The sequence below is a fragment of the Peromyscus maniculatus genome, chromosome 4 (genome assembly GCF_049852395.1).
Source record: "Peromyscus maniculatus bairdii isolate BWxNUB_F1_BW_parent chromosome 4, HU_Pman_BW_mat_3.1, whole genome shotgun sequence".
Classification (NCBI taxonomy): Eukaryota; Metazoa; Chordata; class Mammalia; order Rodentia; family Cricetidae; genus Peromyscus; species Peromyscus maniculatus.
Genome location: NC_134855.1, coordinates 112,736,448 through 112,756,664, shown reverse-complemented (window position 1 = coordinate 112,756,664; position 20,217 = coordinate 112,736,448). Strand labels below are relative to the sequence as shown.

At 38.9% G+C, this 20,217-nt stretch overlaps 1 protein-coding gene across 2 annotated transcripts in view; it reads left to right on the top strand.

The window, feature by feature from the left end:
• Window positions 1-807: 807 nt before the first annotated feature.
• The window catches only part of Tmx4 (thioredoxin related transmembrane protein 4), a 41,503-nt gene continuing 22,093 nt past the window's right edge, over window positions 808-20,217 (top strand). The window contains exons 1-2 of one of the 2 annotated variants that reach the window (XM_006983968.4): window positions 808-1,182; window positions 13,732-13,847. In XM_006983968.4, the coding sequence (XP_006984030.1) occupies window positions 1,019-1,182; window positions 13,732-13,847 (280 nt within the window). In that variant the 5' untranslated portion in view covers window positions 808-1,018. Of the gene's footprint in view, window positions 1,183-3,271; window positions 3,409-13,731; window positions 13,848-20,217 lie in introns of those variants that run through there. The other variant, XM_042276299.2, reaches the window with a different exon arrangement.

Genomic DNA, 20,217 nt, shown 5'->3' with positions numbered 1-20,217 from the left:
ATGCTCTCTGCATTGTAGGCTTGATGTGTACACCATAACATCTTATCCAGACAACATCTCTGTATGGAAAATTGATCTTTTCTCTATTACTGACTAGAGATTGACCTTAAGTACTCTCAAGTACTCTGAGTTGCATAGCCATGTTTTACCCTAGGAACATAAATCACATTTTTCATTTTATATTAACCACACTACTGAATTTTACCATTAAGACATCTAAAGAAGTCCATGGGCCCTCTGATTGTAATGAGTCTTACATCTTCAGGGTGTGGTGGTCCCAGGATACAGATTCACCTAGTGTGTATCTGTAAAGACACAGAATTGTGTACCACTACTTTGATTCTAGATTTGGCAAAACTGTAGCTGAGAGAGTAATTTCATTGCAACTAGCAATACTCACGAACTGACTCATTTTGTTAGTACGCATATTTTAAATGTCTATAAAATTTTAAAAAAGGTTTACTTTTTAAAAGACTGCATAATCTAGTTTTATCATTAATCTAGTTTTATTTCCTTGGGTGGTGCTGCTCCCGTGTGCATGTGCAGAGAGCTCTTAAATTGTCCGTCCCTCCTCCCTCCAGTGGCCATGGTCCCCTCCTCAGATCTTGGATGTTTGTGTTACCATGAAACGGGTTTGTTTATCCCCCGGCCACGCTTCCATTTAGAGAAACAGACAGCGAAAAGGGTGCAAGCCATTGCTTAAACAGCATTGGGTCATCTGTGTATTTTCAGCCAGACAGTCAGCAGGAAGAGCAAGTCCTTGCCTTGGCGAACAGCAGAGGGTTGCCTCGGCAACCGACCTCCCGCAGTGCGTAGGGGGCGTGGCCATGATGACTGGGCGTGGCCTTGCAGGGCGGGCCGAGAGGAGGCACCGGGCGGCACGGCAGGCGTGGCTGGGAGCCGGTCGCTGAGGCGGGTGGGGCTCTCCTCGGGCCTCTGGGAGGGCGGTTGCTGGGGTTGAGATACCCCGTCACTGCTCCCTGCCCTCCGAGAGCCGAGCTGTCTCGCGGGCGCCACCATGACAGGCAGCCGCTGTGTCCCGGTGCTCCTGGCCGCCTGGCTCGCGGCGGCAGCGGCCGAGGGCCTCCAGCAGGCCGCGCTGCCGGCGGAGGAGAGCCGGGTGCAGCCCATGACCGCCTCCAACTGGACGCTGGTGATGGAAGGCGAGTGGATGCTGAAATTGTGAGTGTGCCCACCCGCCCCGCACCTCGCTTCATCCTCGCGGTGACCGCCGTCCTCCCTGGGTCAGCCCCGGGGCCGCGCCGACGCTCCTGCCAGCACCTGCGGTGGCGGGCTGCGGCCTTCGCAGTGAGCATGCGCACATGGCCCCTTGCCGTCAAGTTGCGGGTGAAGCAGCCCAGCCAGCATCCTTACTTAGCCTCTTTCACCATGGTTTGCTTTAGCCGAAAGTGTTTTAGAAATGGAGGAGGCACCTTACCAAAGGGAGAGGTCGGGAAGGGAGGAAGAGAACCCCATGCGCTTAGAGGTATACCTATACTAGAAAAGGAGAAGCAGTTCAGTGACCCAAGTAAGGTGTGTGTTGAAATAAGCCATTGCAGCATAGCAAGGAAGGCCAGTTTGTATATGAAATACCAGTTTCCTTTTTGAAGACCTTGAGATGTCATTGTGGAGAAACAAAACACAAACACGGGTGGCTGAGTTTTAAGAAAGATATTTAAATCCTGATGCCATTAGTTTTAGAGATAGAGTCAGTATCATAATTGGACCGTGCCAATGGCATAAAGAAAAGACCATTAAAGCCTCCTTTGAACAACAGAAAGTCGGCAAATGGTAGTGGGTAGAGTCTTGCTTGAAGGTTATGGGAAACTGTCAGGACAAGGGAAGGGATTTATGTTGGTTGTAGCATAAAATTAATACTGGGGAAGTAATCACTTGAAAGATGACATTGACAAGGTACAGTCATCATCTAAATAGGCTTCATAGACTCCGTGGGCATCAAAGAAAAATGGAAAATGTCTGGAAACATAATTTATGATACCACATTACCATAGCCTATGGTCTCAGATAATACAGATTATCACTACTGTTTGGTAATTAGTTTTATGCTGAGGGTATAGATACTCCTAAAATTGTATCTTTTATTTGTGCAAGGCCATATTTTGATTTCTTCAATTTAGATTGCAAGCAAATGCTTGTAGTGTGGATATCTTCCTGTAAGATTAGGATAAAAATATGTAAATTAAGGAACATAATGCATATAGTGCATATCTATTCCCTCAAACTCTGGGGATACTTAGACCTCATATTGAAATGTCCCTGTTAAATCATCATATCTGTGAAACTATTAAGGCTATGTATATGAATAACCTATTTGTATGGAGGTGAGATCATATTCTTTTTTGAGAGAAACTTTTTTTTTCTTCCTGTTTTAGATAGTGTCTCACTATGTATTTCAGGCTGCACTAGAACTGGCTGTATAGACCAAAAGTCACAGAGACAGATCATCCTGCCACTGCCCCTGGAGTGCTAGGGTTAAAGGTGTGAGCTTTATGTTTGCAATCTCAGTTTTGCAGTATTTAAGAACTTTGAGAAAATGCTTTTTGTTAGCTATTTCTATAGCTATTACTATTATTTCAAAGCTCCTTATTCATTTGTTTTTCTAGATGTCAGTTTTCTGGTTAGAGCTGAGTATGTGTTTGTATGTGAAGTGTGAAGACAGTCACAGTAGAAAGGTCTCCTCCTATCTAATGCTGTTAACTCCTTAATGGTTCCCTTTTGAGTTTTCTCTTTTGCTGCTTAAGGAAAAGAACTAAGAACAGTAAAGCTGAGATGATTGTAAGTCCCAGTGAGCTTCTAATTCAGCTGGCTGACAGCTCCTGTTTGATTCTTGTGGATGCTTCATATTTTCTGTTTAAAATGTCCCAGCCTAGACAGTTATAATCCATTCCTGGGACCTGCCATGTGCCCAGCTGCATGGTGCTTACATTTTTTAATTGAGACACTATCTCAAAACAAAACAAAACAAAAAAACTTCAGAATATGTCATCAGGAAGTGAGGATGGAAAGGGATGAACTTATGCTATTACATCCAGTTTCTTTTTTTTTTCCCCCTTCTGGATACCAGAAACTGGTTGAGATGCGATACTGTAGCTCCTATCATTAAAAAACAAAAACAAAAGCAAAAACAAACAAACAAAAAAAAACCCAAAAAAACCAAAACTATTTTCCTGTGTTACTGGATGACGTTCCTGATTCTTCTTTGAAAAACTCCAACTCCAACACTTAAATATAAAATATATTTGTATTCTCAGAACAAGTATAGGCCTACTATTAATGCATTTTTGAGTATTCTTTCCAGATAGCACCCCTCACCCCATTCATATAAGAGAGATGCCACACAAGCATGAGGACCCGAGTTCATATGCCTGACACCCATGTAAAAGCAAGGTACAGCTATACATGTCTGTAATCCTGGCACTGGGAGGTGGAGGTGGGAGGGTCCCTGATGCTTGTTGCTGAGCTGTCTAGTAAATAGATGAGCTACAGGTTCAGTGAGAGACCCTGTCTCAAAAAAATAAGGAGGTGAACAATTGAGGAAGATACCCAATGTTGACCTTTGACCTACACACATATTCACAGACATGCATATATATGCAAAACCATGTGCAAACATGCACATACATACTAACATCCATGCAGTACACATGTTTCTATGACCTCCCAAGTCAGTGCTTTATAACGAGAGATTGTTAGGAGTCTGCAGATAAAATGTATTTGGTTTCTGAAAAGAAGTGTGTTAGAAAGCTTTGTGCTCATACTGGTAAAATTTTGCCATCATTTTAAATGATAGTTCTTCATTTCTTCATCTGCTGCCTTTCTTTGGAGAGCAGCTTTTGTATCTCCAGTCATACAACTGCAGTGCTCTGTAACACAATTCCTGCATACATTGGTTTAATCATTGGCGCTTCAGCCCCACTAGTTTTTGGTACTTTGAGACATGGAAAACTGTTACAAAATTTAATTACTTATATTTTCTTTGCTTTTTAAGGAGTCAATATTTGTGGTCTTTGGAATTGAATTTCCAATTTTAAAAGTTATGCTCTTTGAGAAATACCAGTTAAAATGAATTTGTGATAATTCACTATTTTTAATTTGAAATGTTTTTACAAAGCTGCGAAATGACCCCATTACTACTTACATTTCTTTAATGATGTTCGTTTCTCTTGGTTTCCTCTCATTTATTATCATGTATTCTTTTACAGTGTTTACTCCTCATTTCTTCTCTCTATATATAAATGCTTGCTGTCCTTAACACCTTCTGATGCTGTCTTTTCTTTGTTTCTGTTAGTTTATATTACCTTTCGTTTAATTACTTTCTAACTTTTTTTGTGGATTTTAACACTTGGCTCCTGGTACGTTATATTTTTTTCCTCTTTTTTTATTTTTATTTTATAATTAACTTAATTTCACATATCAGTCACAGATTCCCCCATCCTCCCTCCTCCCACCTCCCATCCTTTACCCCCAATGCACCACCCATTCCTACCTCCTCCAAGGCAAGGTCTCCCCTGGGGAGTAAGCCCAGCCTAGTAGACTCAGCCTAGGCAGGTCCAGTCCCCTCCTCCCTACACCAAGGCTGAGCAAAGTGTCCCAGCATAGGCCCCAGGCTCCATAAAGCCAACCCATGCACCGGGGCTCCACTGCCTGGGAGCCTCCCAAACAGTTCAAGCTAATCAACTGTCTCACTTATCCAGAGGGCCAGGTCTAGTTCCATGGGGGCTCCTCAGCCATTGGTTCACAGTTCATGCGTTTCCACTAGTTTGGCTTATAGCTAGAGTTTTCCTGCCTTGCCTACAGTCAGGACAAATCTTTGTCACCCGCCAGTCCCACAGCCGCTCAGACCCAACCAAGTAAACACAGAGACTTATATTGCTTACAAACTGTATGGCCGTGGCAGGCTTCTTGCTAACTGTTCTTAGAGCTTAAATTAATCCATTTCCATAAATCTATACCTTGCCATGTGGCTCGTGGCTTACCGGCATCTTCACATGCTGCTGGTCATGGCTGCGGCTGGCAGTGTCTCTCCACCTCAGCCTTCTGCTTCCCAGAATTCTCCTCTCTCCTTGTCCCACCTACTTCCTGCCTGGCCACTGGCCATTCAGTGTTTTATTTATTGACCAATCAGAGCAACAGATTTGATATACAGACCATCCCACAGCACTTCCCCTTTTCTTTTTTTAAAAAGGAAGGTTTTAACTTTTATACATCTCCAAAGCCAGCTTGGTATATTTGGGAATTTGGGCGTAGCTTCTCTTAACTACTTCCTGCTGGAGGGGGGCGCTGTATCTTATGGGGACACAAAGAAAATTTTAGGATCATGGAGTAGTCCGTGAGACCGTATCGTCTGAGCCAGTTGCCTTGAAACGATTCTGGATGTTGGATCATCTGGGCCATGGTGTCATCGGAGACCTTTCAGGTGGTCTTGGCTGGTCAAACCTGATGTATCTTAATCTGGAACAAATCCATAGCCTCTGGCTTTCTGTAGAAACAAAAGCAGAGCCTCCTTTCCAAAGCAACATATCCTTACATCCACATTTTGAAGTCAAGGTACCTTTAAAATATACATTTTGGCATAACTCAACAGCTTTTGTAATCAAATGTTTTTCTTCAGTTACAAATATCAAAGAGAACATAATCCAGATTCTCTGTGTGGTAGCCATCTTTATGTGGCTTATTTTTTATATTACCTTGAGCCTATTGCTTTAAACTGCAGCCTTTTAAGCCTGAAACGGCGCTGTGGCTGCTGGCTCCACCCACTTCAGCTTCCCAACATGGCGGTGGTACGTTTTCCTCCAGCTCTGGGAGCCATCGTGGGTCTATGCTTTTATCCAAGCAGCGTGTAGCCCAGAAACCTCTTTTTTTGTTTTGTACTAGCAAAGGCTAAATCCACCATGCAGCTTAATGTGCCACTTGCAAAGGCTTCATTCCCGCCATACTGCAGATCGAGCGCACACGCCAGGAACCCGCCAGTAACTCAAACCGGCAGCTGCTGCTCATTTGAGAGAGACAATTAGGAAGCTGTTTTTAGCTCCGTTTTAGAATCTTTTCTCAGGTTTTAGGTGGAAACTCTTGCCCTCTCGTTGGGCGCCATTTGTAGCTAGAGTTTTCCTGCCTTGCCCACAGTCAGGACAAATCTTTGTCACCCGCCAGTCCCACAGCCGCTCAGACCCAACCAAGTAAACACAGAGACTTATATTGCTTACAAACTGTATGGCCGTGGCAGGCTTCTTGCTAACTGTTCTTATAGCTTAAATTAATCCATTTCCATAAATCTATACCTTGCCACATGGCTGGTGGCATACCGGCATCTTCACATGCTGCTGGTCATGGCTGCGGCTGGCAGTGTCTCTCCGCCTCAGCCTTCTGCTTCCCAGAATTCTCCTCTCTCCTTGTCCCACCTACTTCCTGCCTGGCCACTGGCCATTCAGTGTTTTACTTATTGACCAATCAGAGCAACAGATTTGATATACAGACCATCCCACAGCATTGGCTATTTGTCCCTGTGCTTTTTCCAATCATGGTCTCAATATCTCTCGCTCATGCCATCCCTCCGCTCTCTCACCGATTGGACTCCCAGTGCCCCACCTGGGGCTCAACCGTGGATCTCTGCATCTGCTTCCATCAGACACTGGATGAGAGTTCTATCATGGTGGCCAGGGTGTTCAGCCATCCAATCACCAGAGCAGGTCAGCTCAGGCACTCTTTTGACCATTGCCAGTAGTTTACAGTGGAGGTATCTTTGTGGATTTCTGGGGACCTCTCTAGCACTCTGCTTCTTCCTATTCCCCTGGAGTCTTCATTCATCATGGTATCTCCCTCCCCACTCTCCCACTCTGCTCCTGATCCAGCTGGGACCTCCTGCTCCCCTAAGCTCTCTTTTTCCCTACCCTTACCCTCCATTACCACCCCCACTTCCAGTTTGCTCATGTAAATCTCATCCATTTCTCTGTCGTTGGGCGATCCCTGTGTCTTTCTTAGGGTCCTCTTTACTAGGTAGCCTTCTTACTAGGTAGCCTCCCTGGAGTGGTGATTTGCAGTCCGGTTATCCTTTGCTTTACATCTGGTATCCACTTATGAGTGAGAAAAATCATCCTGAGTGAGGTATGTTATATTTTTAAGTCTTTTTTCATTATAATTTATATTTTTTATTTAAGAAATTTTTATTAATTTTTTCATACAGTAATTATATTCTTTCCTTCCCTCTATTTCTTGCCAGATCCTTCCCACTTCCCCCTACCCATCCAACTTCATGTTTTCTCTCTTTCTCTCTCACTTAAAAAAAAATCAAAACAAGAAAAATCAACAAAAACAAAAATCAAAACAAACTGAAAACAACAACAACAAAAATAAATAAGACAAAGTGCTCAACAAAACATGGAGTCTGTTTTGTACAGGTCCTACCCTGGAATGTGGTTGATATACTTAGTGACACTTTGTTGGAGAAAACTGATTTTCCCTTTCCTAGCAGGTGTCAACAGCAAATGACTTCTTGGTTAGGGGTGAGACTTTGAATTCCCTTCTTCCTCTCCATGCTAGGCTTTTGTCTAGTTTGAACCTGTGCGGGTCTTGTGCATTCTGTCACAGTCTTTGTGAATTCATATGTCTGTTAGTCTGTTCTAGTGGACACTGTTTCTTTAGCGTCATCTGCCAACTCTGGCTCTCGAAGTCCCTTGCAGGACCTCATTGATCCTGAGCCTTGAGGGGAGGGGTTTGATAAACATATCCCATTTAGGACTGAGTTTTTCAAAGTCTCTTTCTGTGCACGTTGTCCAGTTGTGGGTCTCTGTTAATTACCACCTACTACAAGAAGAAGCTTCTGTGATGCATTATGAGCAGTGCTCTGATTTACAGGGATAGCAGTGTGTCATTAGGAGTCATTTTATTGATGTATTCTTTTAGCACAGTAATAATAGTAGGTTTTCCCATAGGGCCCATGACCTATATACTCTTAGATTCTTGGACACTTTAGCAATGTCAGGAATGGGTTCTATTTCATGGAGTGGGCCTTAGATTCAATTAAAAAGTGCTTAGTTACTTCTGTAACATTGTTCCACTATTACACCAGTATATCTTTTAGGCAGGTTGCAGTTGTAGGTATCAGGGTTTGTGGCCAGATATCATTGATGATGTCAGTTCTCCAGTATGAAAGTACCTCCCAACACCATGAACATTAGTTATTGGGGGTGAAGCTTCTAATTGGACACCAGCTCAATTTCTTCATGTTTGATGCTGTAAATAAGTGGTGTCTTTAGAAGCAAGTTGTAGAGGGTAGCCAATAGCCTTGACAATAGTCTGTGATGTGTGTGTGTGTGTGTGGGGGGGGGGGGTCCCTGGGACCCGTTTGGCCTGTGACTCAACAAGATATAGTCCATTTCTGGCATAGAGGTTTTACTTCGTGATATAAGATGTTTAGTTGGGACATTGTCTCCCTATTATATGGTAACTTCATTTAAATTCCTTTCATGTATATTCTACAGTAGTAGATTTCCATATGGCTTTTCAAAAGGTCTTTAGTGTTACCTGTCCCTCCCCATATTCCTTTCTTTACCCTGCGCTCCCATCCTTCTCTCTGACAATCCTCTTATTCTAGTTCTGGTGTCAATTTTGTTCTTTTCAAACCCCAAATATGTTCATTCTCTGTACTGTTCTGGTACACTCTCCCCATCCAAAGAAATGTCTAAGCTGTTTAGATATCCATGTAGCATAAATTTAATCTGCTTACATATAATATCTTCTGGTAAAATATATTTTGAGTGAAATTGACTTACTTCTGTAAAGGAAATTAATTTTTGTAAAGCCTGACTTTCATTCTTGGGCTGCTTATGCTTCAAAGTTGAGATTATGTGCCTGGTTATATAGCAATACGCCTCTTATTTCTGTAGGACATCAAAAGTTTACTATTATCTTTCCAGTGTTGTTCTTAAACCTGTAGAAAAGATGTTGACTTGCTCATGTCAAACAGAATTTCCTCTAGTTTAGCAGCTTGTGTTTTATTGTTTGATTGTTTAAGAGGCAGTCACTAAATGATTACTAAATGATTTTTTAGGTTCAAGGGTGTGGATTTGGGAAAGTGAAGGTGAATGAGATCCAGCCTTGATTTCAAGGGACCTGGCAGTTTGGTGTGTGTATTATGAGTAGCGTCTAACTATTTAGTAACTGCTTATGGACTACTTCATCTTTTGTTAGATATTTATCAGTGGTCTAAAGTAGGACACTTGTCATTTTGGACTGGGCAGCTCTTTGATATAAGGAAATGTATGATTGACTGGCTCTGGTTTAAGCTTTCTGCTCATCTACATCCTGATCATATAAGTGAAGGCCCTGTTACTCAGGAAGCAGAGACCCATCCATGTTTTCATCTCTAGTTTCTGTAGATGACAGACCTTGTCACAAGCTCATTTTTGAAACTCCTTACCACTTGAGTAAATGTCCCACCTTCCCTACAGGAAACCTCACTTTTATAATACCTTGTATATCTAATCACAACTGCTAAGTATAAGTTTGACTATTTACCTTGTATTAAATAGTTTATTTTTCTATTGCACTGTAAACTTTCTATAGAGGAACAAATTTTTAATTCCTCCCTGATTAACTCTAGAACCTTACTATTAAGTAGTAAGTGGTCAATTGTTTTTTTTACTAAATGAATGAATAAGTAATGCAACTTAATTATTTCTTTATTGAGTCCTTTGAAGAATATTATTCAAAGAATATCTGTGTATCTTTCCCCATTTGTTTATTGAAGTCATGTATTTTTTCTGTAGCTCAGTCCTGCTAGTCTCCATTCTAGGTACAAGGGATGAAGTAGTCATTGCCTCCAGGGAGTTCATTAAGCCTGGGAACACACTATTACCTCACTCAAGCAGGTGTTAGGGCTTTCAAACAGCTAAAGTTTTTATCCTTTACATGTATGATTAAAATGTTAGGCAATTGCCCTTGGCCTTGATTGTCTCCCACAACTTTAAGGTAAGACTAGGCTGCTGAAGGCACCAAATACTTTAGACATAGGATTGGGAAGAAGAGAGCTGGTACTGACCTCCAAGCTTCCTCCCTGAGCAGTAGCTCTTGTAGTATCTGAAGGGGCTATGGAAGCTGCCAGAAGAGCAAAGCAATCAGTAGTCCTACCCAGCTGTAAAGCTAAGACTACAGCAATGACAGCCTGTCAAGATAGGCACAAGGGCACAGTAGTAGCACTAATATCGTGGGGGTAACTAACAGCTATCTGATTAGACTTAAAGCCCACTCAGTAGGAAGGGATTTATGCCTACTACTGTCAGCCAAGCCTGTGGTTAGTGAGATCATGGATTCTAGAGGAAAGTCTGTTACTGCCACTTTCCGAAGCCAATATCATTTCTAACTGTATTCTAAATACTTATCCATTTGTCCACAGGTGAGTGTAGCTCTCCCTGCTTAACAAAGAAGCTTCTTTTTGCAGCAGATGGAGACCATTACAGAAATCCACAACTGGTCAAAATGCAGAAAACAGCTGACTGTGGGGTCCCCAACCACAACTGCTATATCTATAACACAATCCCTATGCCTAAGGCTCAGGGATCATCACAGAAGAGGAGGCAGAAGGATTCTAAGAGCCAGAGGGCCAGGACATCCGCTGTGCGATAGCATCTTCTGTATATAGTGGGGAAGCCAACCACACTTGCTTGGTGTAGTTAAGGTGTCATTTGTTGACACTGTAGTTTAATGTATTTTGTTGTAGAACAGTGAGCCTAGTATATCTTTTATCTTCATTGTCACAGGTCCTGCTGAATATTTGTTAAAGTAAATCCTAAGTAAATTGTCTATATCTGGTGTCTAGCCAATTTTCATGACAACAAGAAAAACACAGAAGAGAGAGTGCTTTATAAAATGTTGATGAAATTAGAACCAAGACAAAAAAATTTGCCTATATTTTAGTGGATAAAAACATTTTTAGTAAATGTCCCATCTGGATTTGGCCTGTTAGCATTTTTTCTAAAATAAGTACTTCTAAATGGTCTTGGATAACATCCCTACCCATTTTTTAAATAATGTATATGATCAAAATATTTCCCAATTTCATTATTTTATTTTTTCTGTTATTCGGCACACTTAATTAGGGCTTTCTTTGTGTTTTAAAGTTAGTGTTTGTACAATAAGATTTTGAAAGAACTTGTAGCTGGACATGGTACATGCCTGTAACCCTAGTATTCTGCTAGCTTTGAGGCAGCATGGTTGCTAATTCCAAACCATCCTAGACTACAAGTGAGTTCAAGGCCAATGTGGGCTCTCCTGAGTTATATATATCAAGAATCTATCTCAAAAAACTAAGAGAATATAACTCAGTGACTGTGCATGTGGTCCTAGGTTTGATCATAAGCACCTAAAGCAAATACAAACAAAAACAAAACTTAAGAATATGACGCATTGATCACTCCCCCCCCCCCCCCCGTTTCCTTTTTAAAGGCATGGCATTGTATAGAAACAGTTTAGTGATATCAAGTCTTTATAAATGTTTCATTTATTTTCTCAATATTTGGACTTTATTTCTTCTTTAATGTTCAATTTAAACAGACTTACTAAATACTGTCTAGTTAGTAGTGTCCTAAAAATATTTTTTAAAGTGTACCTGGTGACTTTTTTCTCTTTTGAATATCCTGTTCCAGTTTTTGAAGATGATCATTTTATTTTAGTGCTTTTATCTTTTAAGTATTATTAAGCCAAACAAAATGTTTCTCCACTTGCAGCTGTGTACTTTTGTGACATTTTGAAAATGTTAATTTTTCTTAGTTATGTTATGTTATTATTTTTGAGTGGAATTACAGTGTGTGGTGTTTTATGTTGTTGTTCACATATTTTACATTAAGCACTCCCTGGCTATTCCTCTAAGACAGGGTTCTCAATCTATAGGTCGCAACCCCTCTTACAAACCTCTAGCTCCCCAAAACATTTACATTATGATTCATAGCAGTAGCAAAATTACACTTATGAAGTAGCAATGAAAATAATTTTATAGTTGGGGGTCACCATTACATGAGGAAGTACATTAAAGGGTCACAGCATTAGGAAGATTGAAAATCATTGCTTTAAGACCTGTAAGGCTTGTTTAATTGAAGTCCTTTCAAATTTTATCTTGTTTTCTATATTAGTTTCCTCAGGCATGTAGAAGTATATAGGTATGTCATATCATATAGGAGGTTTGAAAAAACTGAAATTTATTCTTTCATAGTTCTAGAGATAAAAGGCCTTAGGGGTCATGGTGTAGCAGGGTTGGTTTGCTCTGGAGAGTCTATGGGAGTGTCTCTCTGTGCTGCTCTTAGTTTCTTGTGGCTGCTGGTGTGTGTTTATGTCTGTAGCTACAGCCCTTCCATCCATGGTTGGATGGCAGTCTTCCTATTCCCTGGGTCAGAGCTCTCTCTTCTTCCTCTTGTAAGAAGTGTTACTAGAGTTAGGGCCATCTTAAATGAGATGATTTCTTCTTAAGATCTCTGATTCATTTATTTTTGGAAAGACCCTATTATCTGGACACATTTGCAGGCACCAGAGCTAGAATTTGAACATACTATTTTGGGAAAATTATTTAGTCCACACACTTTACAAGTAGAAAATCACTCTTCCCATTTTCTTCGGATTCGACACTAAGAAAAAAAATCTCAGTTTTACAATCTGGGTCATTTGTGTGTAATTTTTTCTTATAGTGTTTTTTATTGTTGTTTGTTCATTTTTTTTTGAGACAGCATCTTGCTATCTTCACTTGAAGATACTAGGTTTCTCAGTGAACCTGGAGGGGGAGTTGACCACTCTAAGCTCTGAGGATCTCCTTGTCTCTGATCCTCAACAGCACTGGGGCCATAGTCACACACAGCCACTCTTGGTTTTTCTTTGTTGGTTTGTTTTCACATGGTTTAGGAATTTGAATCCATATGCTTACACAACAGTGCTCTTACACAATATGCTCTCTCCCTAGGCCTTGATTTTCTTTAAGGCTGTGGAAGGTGTCTTCACCCTCTCTTTCTCGGTGCCAGACTCTTCACATATACCATTTCCCTGGTAGATTGGAACATTTGTTAACCCTTTCTTGACCATTTGTTTTCTTAGATCTCAGCACAGATGTTCCTTTCTCTGTAGGCCTATATGAGATGGCATTACCTGTTTCTAACTGAAAAGTACATGTAAAATGCAGAGTTATGGTTTGAAGGCCCACATGTTTTTAACCTTTTCTGTTTAAAAAAGTGTTGGGTAGCTATTCACTTTTTTTTTTTTTTGAAAAGTTAAGAACTTTCACAGGTATTTACATACTTAGAAACATGCTATGGGACCTAGTAGTGACAGGTCTCTGGTCTCTGCCTATTCCATCTATAGCTCTGAGAAATCTGGAATTGGCTTGGCTACTATTGGGACATCCTTGAAAGTTATTTTACTTTGAGTACTCAAAACATATTTTCCCCAGAGATCAAAGCTACTTGGAAAGGGATAAAACTTGATTCATTTATAAAAATCACATGGAGGAAGTGTTTTATATGTTAAGATAATTCTTGAAAATATCCTCATTTTTTCAATAGAATTAATATTTCTATATAAAATATAAGGGAAATACACTCTTATATGCCAAATGACGTTGGAAAGCTTGCTTTTATTCTCCCCTTAGTTAGGAATTTAATTTCAGATATTCTATTAATTATGTTTATAAGTTTTATTCCACATATTTTGTGTTGATTAGTTCTTCTGATCTTACAGTTATGCCCCGTGGTGTCCTTCTTGTCAGCAGACTGATTCTGAATGGGAGACTTTCGCAAAGAATGGAGAAACACTTCAGATCAGTGTGGGAAAGGTGGATGTCATTCAAGAACCAGGTACTGTAAATCTGATCTTTACATGGGAAAGTTTAGTATCTGCTTACTTAGAAATTTTCATGCATGTAGAAATTTGCCAAGTAGGATGTTGAACTTGACAGCTTGAAGCAACAGACCACATTTTGGCTTATCTGTGTCTATGTATGTGGGTCTTACCCATATACATACATATAGATATGCATATTTGTTTTTATTATTATCACTGTTTGTTGATACATTAACAGTAAGTTGTAAATATCATGATATTTCACGCATTTTCTTTAGCATATTAAATCTGGTTTCTCATGGTGTTTTGGATTTTGTTGTTACATGTTTTTTGTTTCCCTCAATCTAGAATTACCCTCCTTTTTTAATGTCATCAATATGCTTAAGAGAATAAGCCATGATTTACTGACATGTTTTTATGGCAACTTATCTTTTCTCCTGTTTTCTTGAAACCAGAAGTTTTCTATAGAGATGTGATTCTGTCCAGGTTACAGAACAGAATAGGTAGTGCTGTGACTTCATGTTGCCTATCATCAAAAGGCTCTGATTGTCACCATTGGGAAGTTAAGCATGATAGGTAAACTAGCAACACCAAGTACATTATAAATGAAGAAACAACCTCTCCTTTTTCTTTAGTAAATAATCTGAGAGGTTATACTTTGGGATTTGAAGCTTTGTGATGTTCTTGCTTGAACTGGATACTTTATTTTTGGTTTTAGAATGGTAAACTTGTGAGTCATTACATGTATCTGTGTTAGCTATAATTTATAAATAGAAAGAATCACTTTTTCCCTCAATGTATGATAGTAGACAATTTTAAATTCTGAAAAGATACACACAATAAATTAATATTTATAGCTTAAAAATAACTTATATATAAGAACAAAAGTTGGGTTTTATGATAGAAAACTTTAAAATATGGGTGTTTTCAATTTTTAGTAGTATTTTTTTTGTACTAGAACTCTGTTTCTAGATACTGTATCCGTTTATAAGAGGAACAAAGCACCACAATTTGTTTTCACTTTTTAGTAGATTAAGTTCTATATAAACTTGGGTAAGATCCAGTAGGCATAATCCATGATGGATTAATTTGAAATGCAGCTATTCTCTTCATATTTCAGTTCCTTGGTAGCTCCTTGTAAATTCAGTGTGATTTAAGTTAAGAGATAATAGCCTAGTGATAGATTTATAATTCTAATATTTAATTTAATGTGGATTTCCATATAAAATATAGGCCTACTAGTTTTCCACTGCATGTAGGTCAAGGATAAAGAAAAATGGGTTTGAAGTATTTTTAAAATGTTAATTTTTGCCACATTATTTTTATATAATGAAAACTCACTGTATTTGGGATACTTATCAAAGAAGGAAAATAAATCTTCTACACCACTTCCTGGGGAGTGGGGGCATCCTCCAGCACCAGAGTGCTCGAAAGGAGTCCACAGAGTTGGTTCTTACTAGACTTTTCTATCTGATGGGGCTTGGGAAAAAGACACTCATACTCTCTTGATGGTTTCCTTCTTTATTCCCTATTCTCTTATGTATACTGTATATCTTTTTCTACAGCTTATATGCCCCAACAAAATCCATATAGGAATTACAGTGTGATTACATTCTGTATTTCAAGTGAATGACTACAAGCTAAAAAAAAAAAAGCATGTTTTCCATATCCCTTAAAAACATTTTCGTATTAGAGGTGAAAAACAAATTATCCCAAGAACCCATGTACATTCATATTCAAGCAACTTGTTATAGATTAACTGTGTAGGCAAGCAAGATATTCTTTTCAGTCCCGTCTTTTACTGGTAGGGTGCATTTTACAGTTACAAAGAAAGGACCCATTACTTTATTACTTATCTTGAAATGTAATCTTATAAGGAATTTTGTAGGCATCACAAACAAAAACTTTTAATACATGAAAAACCATCAGTCAGCTCTACTTTAAATCTTCAGGGTACATACCTATTCATCAATTATTATTTTTTTTATATCAGTAGAGTGAGGACGGAAATGAGGACATAAGGAATTAGTCACCACCTTTGGTCATCAACCAATCCTAGCAAGGAAAGTGAGTCAGCTAGTAATATTTGGGCTGCTTTGTTCTTATTCTCTGACCTTAAAGAGTTCCTCACTCAACTATGTGCCTATCTAAAACTTTAGATTATCTTCTTGTTTTTTTTTTTTTAAATCTCAAAGCTGTTTGACAAAAAGATCTTAGTCTAACTTTAAGTTATTTTCAAAGCTTTGTTTTCAGCTTTTATGCACTCCAAAACCTGTGAACACATTTCCCAACATTAAGGTTAAAAGAATTTAAGCTAGCTGGCCTACTGGGACTCAGTTGTTTTTCTTAATCATTAACAAAGCCACAGTCTATACTGCTCCTCAGTAGAAACTCATGTGTTCTATCTGTGTGAAACTTTCTTGTTTGATTTTTTTTTAATCATCAAAACTCTATTTGAACTAACATTATTATTATCAATTAGACAGTAGAGTTTAGGAAGGAATCATTGTCATAATAATCCATAGGTTAAAATGCCCAGTAGAACAGGATGTTTCCATGAGATAAACACACCACAATCCAGGCAGTGGGGATCTCCATTCACACCATGCCAGATCCCAGAGAAAGATGGCAGAGACAAACATGCAAAGGCATTCTGTGGTCTGTGGTCTCAGAACCTTGTCTATCTGAGATTCACCCATCAGGGATTAGCCTCCTGGTAGGCTGACACCCTGAAGTCAATTGCCACCTGCTGCTCCTCCGACATGGCCACTGGCACTTCTGTGTGGCATCTGTAAGAAACGATTGTTTGATGTTTTAGGACAGAGTTTAAGGGAAAGACTCTTAAGATCCCTTAAATTTTTTTTAGATTATTTTATGTGCATAAATGTTTTGAATGCATACATATCTGTGCACTATTTGTGTGCCTGGTATCCATTGAGGTCAAAAGAGACATCAGATTAACTGAAATTGGAATTACAGAAGTTTGTGAGCCATGATGTGGGTGCTAGGAATTGAACCTGGGTCCCCTGCAAGAGCAACCCATACTCTAAACTGCTGAGCCATCTCTCCAGACCCTATTAATTGCAGTTAAGTTTTTATAATATGATTTTTTCAAATTATAAAAACTTAACTGTAATAATTAAAAATTGCAAGAGAATGCTGGAGGAATGTCTTATTAGTTAAGAGTACTTGTTACTCTTGCAGAGGACCAGGGTTCAATTCCAAGCATCAAATGGCAGTTTACAACTGTCTGCATCTCAGTTTCCACAGTAAATAGCTCTACTTCTAAGGGATCCAATGCCCTCTTCTGACCTCTACAGACATCAGACACTCACATGGTACACATACATACATGTAGGTAAAACACTCACACATATAGAATAACTATACACACCACACACACACACACACACACACACACACGCACGCACGCACGCACGCACGCATGTGCGTGCACGCACACACACACACACATATAAATGAGACCATGATTCTACATTTTTTGGTTCTCTGAATGGCTAGAAAATATGGTCATTGGTTATGTAGTATGTTTTTTGTTAAAGACATGCTAAACATATGGCGGTGATCCTGTAAGATCTTACTGCCTAAGGATGGTGTAGATATCTTATTTAGTATAACTGTACTCTCTTATATTCATGAAACAACAGATCACCTGAAAATGTGTTTTGAAAAACTTGTTTAGTGAAAAATGTGCTTTAAAAACATCTTTAAGTGATACATGACTATATGATGCTAGCTATGGTGTTTTAAGTCCATAATTTTACTTTCAGTTACTAGTTTAAGGATTTTACTAATATTTTAATAAGGCTTAGGAATAATAATAATAATGGATAGTTGAGTTTGGGGTATAAATGATGTAGAAGTGGCTAAGGAAGACAGACATGACTCCCATTCAGCTTACATTCTAATGAAGGGAAAAGAATAATAATAAAACAAAATGGAAAATAACAGATGAAAAATGCAGTAGTGTATCTAGCCACCCTTTCTTTTTCTTTTTCTTTTTTTAAGATAGAATGGGCAAGGAAGGTCTGTTTACTAAGTGGAAGAGATCTTGATAAACTGAGACAGCAGACTTCAGCAGACTTTGAGGGAAGAATGTTCCAGGCAGAGCAAAAATCAGTTACAGATTGGGCTACTTGGCTTACTTGGAAAACAGTATTGCCAGTGATCCTAGGATAGTAAGAAACCAAGCTAGTTTTGCTGGCCATGGCATCGAGTGTGGATTTACAAAGTATGGTTGAAGGATGATAGTGCTTGAGGATTTGAGTAGATACTTGGCATGACTTATATTTTAAAGGAATTCCTTTGGTTGCTACATGAAAATTGATAGGGGTCAGAAATGGAAACAGGCTGAATAGTTGACTGATTAGTTCAGTAAACCAGAGTTAAGAACATAGTAGTTTAGAAGCCATAATGATTAAATTTTGGATATGAGACTATGACTTCCTGATGGATGAGTTATAAGATGTAGTGGGAAGATAGAGAAGAATGAGAGGGATCAGGTTTGGAACAGAGAAAAAAAATCTTTACTAGATACATATCTGACAGAGGATTACTATCCAAAATATATAAAGAACTCAAAAGACAAAACAAAATAAGTACACACACACAAAAAAAAAAAATTGGGGAATGGAACTACATAGTTCTCAAAAAAAAAAAAATGAAATACAAATGCCAGAGAAGCAGGTTTTAAAATGTTGAACATCTTTAGTCATAAGAGGAATGCAAATTAAAACTACATTAAAATTTCATCTTACCCACTCAGACTGCCTGAGGTCAAAATAACAAATGGCCCTGAATGCTGGCATGATTATGGGGAAAAGGTAATATTTATTCACTGCTGTTAGAATGCAAACTGGTACAACTCCTATCAGTATGGATTTCAAAAAGCTAGAAATTAAAGAGCTATACCACTTGGGCATATAACCAGAGGACTCTATATCCTACTGTAGAGATACTTGCTCATTCATATTCACTGCTTTTCTAGTCACAGTAGTTAGGAATGGGAAAGCCTAAATGTCTAAGAACCAGTGTAGAGACGATATCTTACCTGGAATCATCCTTAATACTTAGTTTTTACAAAGTCAGTATTTGACTGAGCTATTAAAATAATTCCATTTTGACACTATTAGTAGATATTTTTGCATACTCTTTTATCAAGGCTATCTTACTCTTGGATATTGATTGCTATTGCCTTTGTATATCACAATACAGCTCTGACATCATTTGGTCCTTCCTCTAAGCTTTTAGTTCCTTTTTAAAATGAGCTTTAGATATATTTTCTGATAAATTAAAATCTTATATATTCTGGATAAATGTCCTTTATTTTTCTACATTAAACTTGTTTTAGTTAATCTCAAAATTCTGTGGTAGATTTTTGGTCAAATTGTTTCCATTAGAAAGTATCTTGAAAACTAGTAACTCCAAGCTACCACACACAAAAAAAGATTTATGTCCTTTTGATGTTGGGCTGCAGTTGTATTTTAAAGTAAAAGTTCAGTAGAAAAGGCATGCAGAAATTTTGGAAAACTATAGCCAAACTTTATATTTTCTGTTTGCAGGTTTAGGAGTATACCTCCTTTTGTAATTATTTTCTTTCTAAGGGGGTGGTGACAGAGGAGAGTAGTATTGAAGATTGAATCAGAGCCTTACCCAAGCTATATAAGCATGACCATGAGCTGTATTTCCATCCCTCTTGTTAAACTTCAATTTTTAATTCTGAGAAAGGGTCTTACTGTGTTGCCTAGGTTGACCTAGAACCTACATGCTTAGAGAATTTTTTCACTAACCCTAATCCTAACTTCAACCCTAACCCTAACCCTAACTCTGGTTAGGGTTGGAGTTAGGGAAGCAATCCATGACCCCCAGCTCTGGGGCATGCACCCTGAGAGGGAAATAAAAGAAACAATTGAAAGTTCTTCAGGTACTTCCTCTTAGAGGAAAGATTCAAGGAAGCAAGAAAGCTGTCTGTTAAGGTTTGGGTTAGGGTTGGAGTTAGTGTCAGGGTTGGGATTGGAATCAGGGTTGGTGTTAGGCTTAGGTTTAGGGTTAGGGTTGGTATTAGGGTTAGAATTGAGATTAGGGTTAGAGTTGGCATTCGGATTAGGGTTGCGATTACAGTTATGATTATGGTTAGATTTAGGTTTGCTATTAGGTTTGGGGTTGGGAATAGGGTTAGGGTTAGGGTTAGAATTGGAATTATGTTGGGGTTTCGCTTAGTTTTGGGTTTAGTTTTAGGTTAGGGTTAGTGTTGGGATTAGGGTTTTGATTGATATTAGTATTAGGTTAGGTTTGGGGTTCATGTTCTGGTTGGGACAGTTACTTTTGGAATTAGGTTTTTTTAGTAAGGGTTATTGTTGGTAA